The sequence below is a fragment of the Amia ocellicauda genome, chromosome 23 (genome assembly GCF_036373705.1).
Source record: "Amia ocellicauda isolate fAmiCal2 chromosome 23, fAmiCal2.hap1, whole genome shotgun sequence".
NCBI lineage: Eukaryota > Metazoa > Chordata > Actinopteri > Amiiformes > Amiidae > Amia > Amia ocellicauda.
The window spans coordinates 19,927,484-19,940,308 of NC_089872.1; the positions used below are offsets into that span (position 1 = coordinate 19,927,484).

Consider the following 12,825-nt stretch of genomic DNA (forward strand, 5'->3'; position numbering starts at 1 on the left):
TCCAGGCTTTCGTAAACAAAAGCCCATTGATCCACTCCCATTGCTTCGGCACCCCCGGGCCCCGGCTGTGGGCCCGACTGAGTCTCTGTGCTCCGGCAGCCAAGGGGTTAATGCAGTCCATTAGCTCTGCCACTGATGACTCTCTATGGCCACTCTGGAGACCGTGCCGGTGGGGGGGGCAGGAAGCTCGGCAGGGTCTCTGGGACATCTACCGCAAATTAACATTTAGAGAGCCTTTTCTGGCTGGCCGGAGCTGATAGATAGGTGGTTGTTTCCTCAAAGATGGGGAAGCCCAGGGGAGGCAGGAGGCCGGTGAGTCGGCAGAGCTCACTGCTATTAAAGAGGGGTGGGGGGGGACATAAAAATAAGATAAATCTCATGTATGAATTTCCCTTACATCGTGACTACAGCAAGTATTCTCCCCCCCTCAATGTTCTCACATTACAAAGAGAAACTGCGATGCATTTAAATGGCGAGAGAATTTTATTGCCAAATGAGTTCATGAAAAATAAAAAGACTGAAATATCTCGGTTGGGCATTCCCGACTGGAGCGGGATCTCCTAGCGCTGCCTGGGGGGACTGTGTCGCTGTGTGGCAAAGAGGCGGTAATTGAGATGTGTGTGTGTGTGTCAGTGAGATGTACCTTAAATGCAAACTTGCTTTCCACACTGATGACTTCAAGGGTGTCATTTATTCTACAAGTAATTAACTTGCCTTTTTTTTTTATACCAGTTAGTGAGTAAAGGCCGTGATTATAGTCCTTCAGCTTTCGAACAGCAGCTTGGATTTAAAATAAATAAATGCTTGCTTTCCTCAGCCAGGGGAACAGTCAGGCCTGGCAGGTTGTGGTGCCGTGGTGTCGTCTCCCAGCTTCTCTCGGCACCTGTCGTTCTGTTCTCTGTTGCCGACTTAAGAGAGAAACCCAACAGGCCGGCATATCGGGCTCCTTGCGTAATGAAGCGCGGTGACGGAGTGCAGGTGGTTCTGTTGCTCGTTAAAGATGCGCCGACCGACTCTAACCCCATTGCTCTGTCGCTCAGGGGAGCCGGACGAGAGGGACCAGTCCAAACTGGAGGTGAAGATGTGGGACCCGCACTGCCCGCTCACCAACCGGCAGATAGACCAGTTCCTGGTGGTGGCAAGGTATGGACCTGCATACTTCCTGTTATTCTCTGTGTGGAAGGGAGAGCGAGAGAGATTAATCTGACAGCAGCAGATGCAGGGTTTCTACCTGCCAGCCTGTGTGACACTAACTACATGCATGAGCGCTGCTGCTGAATGAATAAACTTTCACATCTAAACCTCACCGCCTAATTAGTGGGGGCTGCTCTCCGAGGCCCCTGCAGCCCCCCGTTCGCCACTCTTCAGTCACTGTTATTGCTCAGGAGGGGGCTCTGGGGCCAATCTGCTGCCCCCTACTGGCCAGCGGACCGGAGATTCCCCGGCTCTCGGTCTCGACAGGATGACGTGCGACTGTCTGCGTTCTCCGCAGGATTGAAAAGGTCAGCGAGGCTTAGCGTGACAGAACAGGCGGCTGTCATTAATGTCCGTTCACAGCCGGTTCATCACACTTCCTGAAGGGTGTCGCTTCTTTGGCCCCCGACACTCCATCGGGTTTTTTGACGACGTGTAGGAATGCATTTAAACACAAGCCGTTGCTCGTGGTTAGAGGTTCTGTCTGTGGTGATCATTTTGATAAAAATTAAATGCATACATACAAAATATACAGTTTAAAAAGGACAAAGGTGCAGAAGTACAGTCAATGTTAAATTCAAAGCACGCATCCTGTATTGAAGAGGTGGCAAGTGCAGAAATGAAGTCCTAGATAAGAGCTCGGGGTGGGGGGGGCAGAGGAGAAATCCCAGTAAACCAAATCTCTAACAGTGTATAAGTAAGCAGGAGCAAAACGCAGCGTGGTTATATGAAGTGCAAAATGACAGGCGCGCCAGAGAGCCCACGAGAATAAGCCTCTATGTCACGAGCACGCTCAGGACAGATGTGTCTTGAGGAATCGCCGGAAAATGATTATAACTCCCCTCTCCTAATTAACCCTTTGTGTATGTTTTGGTTGTTTTCATTCTTCTTTTCTGTGTGTAAAGTATCTTTTGAACCCGTCAGCGCTGCCTGCCGGGCTTTAACGGGGACCAGTTCACACTCTGTTAAGCCCGTGTTTGCGAGCTGCTGTTTTGGCTTCATAACAACAGCTTGCCAAGACAAGGTTGCATGTTTGTTTATCTCCCCATCTCTGTCTCCCTCCCTCTCCCTCTCCCTCTCCCTCTCTCTCTCTCTCTCTATATATATATATATATATATTAATATATAATATAATCTCTCTCCATCTCTCTCTTTCTCTCTCTCCACACCCCCCCCCCCCCCCCAAAACAAACAGCTTAGCTTTCAACCGCAGAGGGAGAGTAAACCTGTTCATGGCGATAATTGAGATTTTAGTGCCTGGATCGCGCCTCTGTCTCGTGGCCAGTCCATGGTGACTGTCTCTCTCAGTGTGTGTGGCGCTCCACGGGTCAGAGCACCCCCGACTAACTGACCGACCTCTTTAATAGTTTGTTTGTGTGACACAGTCCTGTCAACTGGACGAGATTCGTTTTGGTTTTAAACCTATAGCCGTAGCAACTGTCTACGCACCGAGTCATCAGCGTTGCGACCGACCCGCCTCAAACGTCTGTCCTGAAGTGCCAAGGTCAGACCAGGTGTGCAGCAATTCTCGGTGGATCGTATCGTGAGCCTCGTCCTCATACAGGGAGCTCTGTGTGCTGTGTGAAACTCCGCAGCCATGCAAAGACCCTAATTGTGCATGCTTGGTGATTCAGGTTTCGATGGGAGAACGAGCATTTCTGTGCCTCTTTGATCTCCTACCGTCTGGGCGATCGAACCGCTCTTCTAGACTGGATCACAAGTGCAGCTGTCGTGCTTAGACCTCAGCCCTCCTGCCTCCTCCTCACAGATGCGTATATTCAGTTTCACGTCCTGTTCAGGAAATGCAGGAGATGAAAGATACGGCGGCGACGCAGCGATGCAGAGAAACGTGGATCGCTCTCTGTAGATGAGGAGCCATCCGTCAGCTGTAAACGGTTGCGATGGCGGCGGCGCTCTGGAGTAATGATAAAGCATGAGTGTAATTTTGTGGAGGTCACGTAGTCATCGATAAGTCAAATAAATAGCTTGCTTTTCCAAGCGGGCCTGGAGGGGTTTGGAGGATATGTCCTCCAGTAAGATAAACCTACGAATTTAACCTTTTACTTGTTCGGCGTCTGGTTGCAAGTCTTCCCACGTTTTTGGATCTGGTTCTGGTCTCGTCCTCCCTAAGTGCAGTGTGCTGACCCGTCTCCCGTGGCTGGTTAACGCTGGTTGCTCCGTTTTGTGGCGTGTCCGTCTTCTGTTCGAGACATTTGGTGGAAGCTTACGCCCCACATGAAAGCAAAGGCACCACACCTTTTCCTTGCTTTTTCTCCGTTCCCTCTGGCAGATTACCATCAGAGCCCGGCACAGGCAGACACCCACACATCCCTCAGTGCAACCCTGTATTCCCGTTCACTCTCAAGCGGCCGAACCTTTTCCCCGCTGACGGCGACCGTGTCCCCTTGGCTCGGCAGCTACGATGTGCATTTCAAACCCAAGATGTTCAGAAAGGACCTTTTGGGAGCGCTGAGCATTTATTTCTGCCTCTGGTAGCAGGTCAGCCACCCCACCCCCGCTCCCTGGCCTTTTGCTGAACCAAATTTTCAGTGTTTTCACTCGCATCAGCAGCTCTGAAATCTAGTTCTCGATCCTGCAACCGCTCTGACATCGGGGGCGTCCTGTGCGAAAGGGCAAGCCTCAGAGTCGGAGAAATAACTTGCTGATTGTTCGATTACAGTCCTGAAGCCGGTGCGGATAAAAGGCCCCTCCGATCCCGGCGCTGCTCAGTTGTGTGTGTAAATATAATCCACAAACACGCGCAGATGTCTGGCTCCAGATACGCAGCTGAGAGGGCCGATAAGAGCAGCCGTCTGTGCCGCAGTTGGCACAAGCGAGAGCTGGAAGTGGTGGAAGCTATACTTTCATTAATTTCCAACTTTTTATATGACATGCTTCTACTCTCCCTCCCCCTCTCTTCCTCCCTCTCTCTGTATGTGGCATTAAATGGAATTGTATTTTATTGACCTCTCTACGGTATCATGTGTCACACTGTTGTGTTGTGCTGTGTGCCGGTGTGTTGCCCGTCCCTGCGCTGCCGTGCCGTGACGTGACCGCTGCCCTCTCTCCCCTGCAGGGCGGTGGGGACATTCGCACGGGCCCTGGACTGCAGCAGCTCCGTCAGACAGCCCAGCCTGCACATGAGCGCCGCTGCCGCCTCCCGTGACATCACACTGGTAAGACCCGCTTCCGACATTGTGCCGTCACAATATTTCAGATTGAGCAGGGTCTGTGAGAGACTGGAGTTATGCATCAATCTAATCAGATTGTTTCTAATGAAGCGTGCGATTGTGTGAAACGCCCCCCCGGTCTCCCAGGATGTGATCCGATTTCTCCGTCTCGCCGTGTGACTCTCTCTTCACGGGGGGGAGGAAGGCGAAAGAAAGACTTTTGGATGTGTGTGTGGTTCAGTCATCCGTGCATGTTGTCCAGGGAGCTGAGCGGCGCTGTTACATGTGGAGGGCAGTTTGGGGGGGGGGAGTGATGGTGGACCGCAGCAGGCAGGGTTGCGGTTGCCATGGTGCTCACGATGGAGGGAGAGAGAGGAGGATTTCGGAGGGGTGGCGGGGTCTTTACTGCTGGAAAAACGCCAGGAGTTTCAGCGATTTTTCTCCTGCTTTTATAATAATCAGTGTTATTTTCCCAGTAAATGAGCATCCATTTGTCGATCACAGTTTCAGTTACATTTTTTGTTGTTTGGCACTTGTTGTGTTGGTTAGGAGTAGTTTGGATTTGAGTCGGTAGCTGAAAAGGATTTGCGGTAGAGACAGAACAGCTCGGGGTTTCGTTTCCTGTGTGCGGTACAGCAGGGTGAATAAGCCGCTGAAGGAACAGCAGCTTCTCTCGTTCCTGGAAGGCAGTCGTGGGTGGTGATGGACCAGAGAGGCTCGGCTGGGGTTCGGAGGCGGACAGTGATGTCATTCTGGGCAAGAGGTCCGAGAAGATGCTTTTCCTGCAGGAGAGCCGGGGAAGGGGGGGGGGTGGCTGGCGGACACGGGCGAGACTGTGATCAGAGCTGGGTGCGTGCCCAGGTCTGCGGGCTGTATTGGCACGAGGGATGTAGATTTTAGCTTTTATTTATTTATCGAATCTGTACTTTTAGTTTTTTTTTTCCTTAATCTCTCCCTCTGAATGCCGAGGAGTTGTGTAGGGGTTTTGTAAATGGAGCCTACTCTCTGTGGCATCCAGGATCCCCAAACCCTGTACTTCAGCATCCATCTGCTGTGTTTCTGTCTTGAATGCCTTGAAGCCCAATTTCCATTTGTGTCCCCGGGTGCGTGTGTCCCTGCTGATCTGGAAAAGCTCCTCTGGTTTGATGTGGTCGATGCCTTTCATGATTTTGAAGACTTGGATCAAGTCCCCACGTAGTCTCCTCTGTTCCAGGGTGAAAAGGTTCAGGTCCTCAGTCTCTCAGTAGGACATTCCCTTCAGACCTGGAATAAGTCTGGTTGCTCTCCTCTGATCAGCGATATCTTTCTTGAAGTGTGGAGCCCAGAACTGTCCACAGTATCCAGATGAGGTCTTCACAGGCTGCAGGTTATTTAGTGTCAAACAATAACCCGGCCAGGTGATAGTGTTACTTTATTTTGAGTGTGTTTTTGTGTTAAATCACACGTATGTTAGTGAATGTTAAATCATATAAGCTTGGATAAAGGCCTCTGATGTTAGTTAATAATAAATGTCTAGTTAAAATCCAATTTGAAAAACAAACGTATGAACGCAGTAGCTATAATGGGCTATGACAGTCTGACCCTCCCCATGTGTGTGTCTATCCCTGTTTCCCCCCCCCCCCCATCCCGTCCCCACAGTTCCACGCCATGGACACGCTGCACCGGCATGGCTACGACCTGTCCAGTGCCATCAGCGTGCTGGTGCCGCAGGGCGGGCCGGTGCTGTGCCGGGACGAGATGGAGGAGTGGAGCGCCTCTGAGGCCAACCTGTTCGAGGAGGCGCTGGAGAAGTACGGCAAGGACTTCAATGACATCCGGCAGGACTTTGTGAGTACGGGGCCGGGGGATGCGATCCAGGCAACCTAATATTTCACTGTAAATGCCACGTCGGACTTACCTGGGCCTCGCGGTGTGACAATATGAAGTTATCCTTCTGTAACCTGATAAACAAATAGCACTGGGGGGTGAGGCCTGTGAGAGTCGAGCCTTAATTAATCACTGTCGCACTGAGCCTGCTGCTTAATTGACTTAGTGTTCAATTATAGTGTGCAGCGAGTTGCACAAAGAAATCCACAGACAGCCGTTAAAAGCAATTAGCTCCTTCCTCGGCGATCGTTTTAAACGTCGCGTTTGCTCCATTTGTCGCCATCACTCGGGAGCATGTTAGTCGGGCGCTGTTCTGCCATGACACCCTAACGACCGGGAGCGCTGTCTGGTGGTGATCTGTGCTTAATTTGACTTTTAATGTTCTTGCTATGTTGTTTTAAAGCGGAATCATAATCTGATTGTGTTTTGTTTATGATTCCAGCCGGGGGGATTCAGCTCATGCGGTGACTGTTTGTTTCTCTCTTTCTCTCTCTCCCCTCGCAGCTTCCCTGGAAGTCCCTCACAAGTATCATAGAGTATTACTACATGTGGAAAACGACAGACAGATACGTGCAGCAGGTGAGCAAACTATTCACGACTGCAGCTTGTCTGAGATTTCATTGGATTTTTTTTCGGCGTACGACGGCGAAAACTATCTCCGCATTGTCCCGTAAAACTGGTGTTTTGTTTCTGCTCTGGATTAGAAGCGACTCAAGGCAGCAGAGGCCGAAAGCAAGCTGAAACAAGTCTACATCCCCACATAGTAAGTGTACTCCCAGATTCGGTCTGTCGATCCTCTGCCGACTCCCCGCACCTCGGCTCAGTGTCGGACACCCCAGACTCCCTCCGCCGGGTCTTTAAATCTGTGAAACGGCAAAAGAACCGCGCCAACACGGACCTGGCCCCCAGAGTCTGGCCCGGTACTGACACGGCCTCTCTCTCGTTTTCAGCAACAAGCCGAACCCGAACCAGATCTCGGTGAGCAACGGGAAAATGGCCACCGTGAATGGTGTGGCTGGAGTGGCCAACTTCCAGCCCCCTGGCCTGGGCCGGGCCTGCGAGAGCTGCTTCTGTAAGTTCTGACTGAGCCCGGCTGGACTGACTGACTGACTGAGCAGCAATGGACTGACCGAGCCGTCCCACTGAGCATTTTCTGTCCCCCCCCAACTCCGCAGCCATGCAGTCGCCGCAGTGGTACTCCTGGGGCCCCCCCAACATGCAGTGCCGGCTGTGCGTGTCCTGCTGGCTGTACTGGAAGAAGTACGGGGGTCTGAAGATGCCCAGCCGAGCAGAGGGTGAGGAGAAGATGTCCCCCAGCCCGGCCCCCACCGTAAGAGCCCCTTTTGATATCGTTATTGTGAAGAGCTTAGTTTCCTGTGCCGGTCTACTCTCTAGAGGGAGGGAGAGAGAGAGGGAGAGAGAGAGAGAGAGTGAGAGTGTCTCGGTTAGGAGTCCAAAACAGCAGCTTGCAGATGTAGGCTGAATGGGTCAGCACGTTCACTGGCTGTCTTGCAATTCTTTCTTTTTAAATGTCCTCCTTAACAGCCGAAGTGTTGCGTCCATCTCTATCCCCCTCCTCACCTCAACATGTTTAAACCACTCTGTACTCCATGACGGAGAGCTCAGGCACAGCTTCCCGTTGACAGCGAGGCATCTCTCATTTCTAACCTGAATAATTTAATTAAAACACTTCAGCGTATTAGTCATCTCTCCATGATGCGGCAGTCTGCTCCATCAAGCATGCGTCCTCTAACGCTCCCCGTCTCCGACACTGTCCACAAATATCTACTGTGGATTAATTGGGAGGAAAACGCACATCCCATTATATTGTGTTTTGCATCCACTCGGGTCTCTGGGATGCGGCGGTCTCGTCTAATTGGCGTCTCCGCGGGTCCCGGAGTTTTTCACTGTGAATGAAATGTGTGAGGAGGGGTTGTACGCACTTTCCTGCGAAAAAAGCTTTTAAAAGTACTCTGCCTTTATAGAGAGTTGAAGGATGAACCTAAACTGTGTGCCGTCTCTGGCGACATCAGGAGGATGTAAAAATAAATAAATACAGATCGGTATCAGGTCATCCGTCTCTCAAGGGGACCTCAATATTGTCGTTGTTTTCATGTGGGAAGCCAATGAGAGCGTCTTGGTGTCTTCCTTCTCTCATAGTTCAGCTTATTACAGACAACAGTGATGTGCAATTGTATAAATTTGATTAAACAGACATTTGATATCTTCCTCTCTCTTGTTCTGTCTCTCAATGCAAACCCTTCCTCCTCCTCTCCATCGCCACCTCCCTGCACGGCCACCCTCCCCCTCACTCTCTCCAGGAGCCCCGGTCTCGGGGCCACGGTCCCCGGCAGTCGGCCTACGCGGTGCCGGTGCGGAACAGCGGCAGCCCCAAGTCCTCCATGAAGACGAGGCAGGCCTTCCTCCTGCAGGCCACGCGGCTTACCAAGCTGGCCCGACACATGTGCCGTGACCTCATCCGGCTGCGCCAGGCCGCGCGCCGCCCCTTTGTGCCCATTAACTGTGCTGCCGTGAAGGCAGAGTGTAAGACCTCTTTAAATTCGTAGCTTCCATCACCCCCCACTCATGATTTCAGCCATTTCCCCGTCTCTCGCTGTCGTCGTCGTCGTTATTATTATTGTTGTTGTTATTATTTTATTGTTTTTTTTTTGTATTTTGTTTTGTTTTTGTTTTGCAATAAACAGTTTCTGCCCCCACACCTGTTTTTATGCGTTTCTATGTTTTTTAGTTGTTTTTTTCGTTGAGCATCTTTTAATCATAATCTCTCTGGCTGACTTTAACATCACCTCTTAAAATCGTTTCTCTGTCCAGATTGAAACAAAACGACCTTTTTCAATTAGCGTTTATTCTCATTAGATTCACACGTCTAGTGCACAACGTAATCCAGATATTTTTATTTATGTACATAGAAATATAATGTATTTTAATTATAAAAGTTTATCTTTTGCACAACATGTACTGGTATGCAAAACAATATAAAGAGAAGGCTATTTTTGAAACGGTTTCCATGCTGTCTGAGCATTGGCTCCTCTCGCAATCCCCTTTGGAGCTCGTGAGCTTCGACCTCCATGTCATCTCCGTTTTCACATCTCCTTAACCCGGTGTGTCTCATCTCTGGTCCTGGGCGACTCCTGTCCTGCTGGGAAGCTCCCAATTACTTAATTGAACCCTTAATTGATGTAATTACATTTGACTTTTTAAATTCTGTATCTGGAAAGTCTGTTCCTTAATGAGAGGTTCCTGATACAAGTTTATACTTGAAACCTCTCTGATTTAAAATGAAGAACTTGTTAGTTAAATTAAGTAATTAAGTGAAACCATCAGGGTGGGGTTCCACCAGGAACACGGCCAAGAACCACGGGCTCTGATTTTTTTTTTTTTTTTTTTTTTTTATTCATTTGTTTGTATTTCTCCTCCTGTTTTTGTGTTTTGAGTCTGACCTCCTCCATCGCCTGTTCATGGCTGTCCTTGTCGTGATGTGTACAGTCGTCCTGCCTGGAGCTGCATGTGACGTGTGTAGTGATTAAATGTTTAGCTCACGACAGACATCTCTCACGGTTTGTGCACAACTGAGCGTCTCCCACCGATCCATACATGAAATCACACCTGTGTCATTGAATCTCAGTGCTTTATTTACAAGAGATCTGTGTTTGTAATGGGGCGTGTTGGGGTTGTTAAACTGAAAAGCTCGCGTATTGAATTAGAAGAGGTAGGTCTCCCTAAACTGCACTGATCGAAGTAGAATTTCCTCTCGAAGACCCGGGTGAACCTCGGAGGACGCGAGGGGGGTGTCTGTAACGCTCGATTCTGTAATCGCTGACGTAGTCTTCCAGTGCCGACCTTCTCAAACCAGCCCTGGCTTCGGGCTTCAAACTGCTGTTTCTCCAACATGGGAGTCCGCGGCGCCTCGTGAGTGTGCGTGACGATCCCCCACAGGCAGGATCGATTGCCCTCAGGTTCGAGCCGCGAGTTCGCAGTGCCGAGCGCCCCGTTTAAAAGGGTTCGGCGTGTGAGAATGGGCTCTTGGCGTTGGTATAATGGAAATGCGCTCTGGCTTTGAAATCGCTGCGGCACGGAGGTGGTCCTGGTCTTGATGACCCGAGCAGAGTCGCCGCGCTCTGGGGCCGTAGGTGTCCGGTGTGATCGCGGGGACGGAGCGCGGAGGCACCACGATGGACCGAAAAGCACAAGAGAGACTACGAGGCGATTGAGTTCTCTCTGGTGTCATCTGTATGAATACTTCTCCTCTTTTTAAGAAAAAAAAGTTTGTTTTGGTTATATTTATATAATTTTATTCTGGTTGAGAACAGGATGTGAAAGTGTTGTTGTTATAAAAAACATCAAAATGGAGAAGTGTCTTTCGAAGATTATGAATCGTACCTCGGTCTTAATACAGCTGACTTAACGCTGACCAGACAGTGTTTTTACCCCCAATTTCCCTCTCCCTCAGTTACCCCCCGGTGGCCTCGTCCTAGTGTGGACGTCCCTCGCCTCTCGGTCCCCTCGGAGGTCACCAGCTCCGTGTTCCTCCGCCCCTCCGATCCAGCTGTGCATTCCAGCCGCAGTTTCTTGATGAGAATCGGTCTAATTGCAATTCATTACCTCCCTCTCTTTCTGCAAGTAACTCGATTTGCATCCTCAACCTTTTTCATTACAAGCAGCAAATCCAATTGGGTCTGTCCATCCCTTCCTCTCCCTGCTTCCCGTTGTTATAAAAAGACTCTGTCACAGGATGCGCTTAGCTCATGTCTGCTCCTTAATTGATTGATGTGTCCGTTGCCGTATTAGATTCGGTGCTGACCCGTCGGCTGTCTTGCTGCTCCTTGGTTGGGTCTCTGCAGTCCATCGCACGGGTTTCTGCAATGTGGTGTGTTTGCATTTCCTCTGTGACACCATGACCCTACGGCGAGGGTTTGGTCGTGATCCTTCATCAACGGGAACAGTGTCTGTTTTTCACCAGTTACAGACCCATATCGATCCCGCATCGTTCACCTACATTAAATGTGTTCATATTTACACTCAAACAGAAAAAACAGCTCTAATAAAACCGTGATTTACTAGCTTGTTTAAATCTAATGGTTTAACAACTGTGGGGGGACCAAACCTGAACCCAAAGTGCCGTTCGATTGCTGCAGATATCTTCTGTGTCTGTGCTTTCTCTGCGGCCCCGTGAGTAATCGAGTCATAGCAGTGTTTTCTCTCCAGCCCATAGCTTTTAAAAAGTGATTAAATTTCCCTGTTAAGGTTGAGAGAGCTATTGAATCTTGCTCTGTTTCGGAGGCCGGTGTTTTATTAAGCCTTCCCAGCAGCCTTTACTCTGCGTGCGTCTGAGTAGCTTGAGGACACCTAGGCAAAGGTTTTGGCGGTTTCCTCAGAAATTTGGCACCTTTTACTTGCGTTGTGAAAACAACAACATCGCGCTCGCATCGCGGTCAAGTGTGAATTTGATAGAGCTGAAATGAAACCATGTAAAAATAGAGAAGGAAGGGGAGTTTCTTTGAAATGGTACATGTGTTGAAATCATTAAATAAAAAAGATCAGGCAGATAACAATTATATATCACAAAAGGTTAATCCAACAAGATTTACATTTTCTCTTGCCTGGAATCTCGAGGAATCAAAGTGATGTGTTTCTCTTGTGTGTGAAGACGTAAATGAGGAATTGTTATACAGATAAAAAAACCCGGGAGCAGTGGTTTTGTTTGTTTGTTCTTTCATTTCACCACGAGGTGCTGGAGAGATACTCCCACCCGTCCCCAGCGCTCTGAGTCTTACTATCGCAAACAGACACCTCAGGAAACGCGCTGTAAGAACATTTCTCCTTAACGTGTGAAAAGGCGATACGGGTTTGTTTTCTTTTTGACTCCACATTACAATTCGGTAATTAGGTAAGGAGTCCGTTAACCAAAACCTACTCTTCAGTGTGACCTTCCTTGTGCTAGGTGGACAATATCTATTCATTTAAATAAGTGGAAGATGACATAATCATCCATTTATTTATTTCATTTTCTTTTTATACATGTTTTTGGTGTTTACTTTAATTCCCACTGTTGTCTTTCACGTTGTTTCCCACCCCCCCATCCCCGTGTGTCTGCCTGTGTCAGAGCTTCCCTGCATCTCGGCGATTTTCTGCATCCACGCCAATTTTAGGTGATACATTTTTTTGTTGTTGTTATTGTTGTGACTGTTGTGTGGGCTATTCACGCCATCTGGTCAAAATAAAAATGCAAAGGTTGAAAGTATTCCGAGTCCTTGTACTTTTATGTACAGTCCTCTGTCTGCTGACCTCGCCGAATTGGCAAAGCAGCGCCGTCCAGAATTACAGGCCCGGGCTTTCTCTCTTTTGCACACTCTCTCCTCCACAGGGGGTAGTACTTGTTCCATCCTTTCATTTGTTTGTTTCCATTCCCCTCAGAGCGCTGTAGTCTTCACCGGGCAGAACGTGCCTGGGAGACGCTGAGACGGGGGGCGCTCAGACTCCGCTGCACAATTGTCAATGCGTGTGTGTCTGCCTGTCTGTCAGTTTGAAGAGGGTAGACCTCGCTAGTGGCAGGAGGCTGCTGAGCGGCGCGGAG

General features: G+C 49.5%; 1 protein-coding gene across 1 annotated transcript in view; it reads left to right on the plus strand.

The window, feature by feature from the left end:
- The window catches only part of mta3 (metastasis associated 1 family, member 3), a 44,276-nt gene that overhangs the window by 16,848 nt on the left and 14,603 nt on the right, over nt 1-12,825 (plus strand). Inside the window, exons 7-14 of the mRNA XM_066696890.1 lie at nt 1,041-1,143; nt 4,271-4,370; nt 6,003-6,191; nt 6,735-6,809; nt 6,935-6,993; nt 7,181-7,302; nt 7,406-7,560; nt 8,552-8,774. Of these exons, the coding sequence (XP_066552987.1) occupies nt 1,041-1,143; nt 4,271-4,370; nt 6,003-6,191; nt 6,735-6,809; nt 6,935-6,993; nt 7,181-7,302; nt 7,406-7,560; nt 8,552-8,774 (1,026 nt within the window). The remainder of the gene's footprint in view (nt 1-1,040; nt 1,144-4,270; nt 4,371-6,002; nt 6,192-6,734; nt 6,810-6,934; nt 6,994-7,180; nt 7,303-7,405; nt 7,561-8,551; nt 8,775-12,825) is intronic.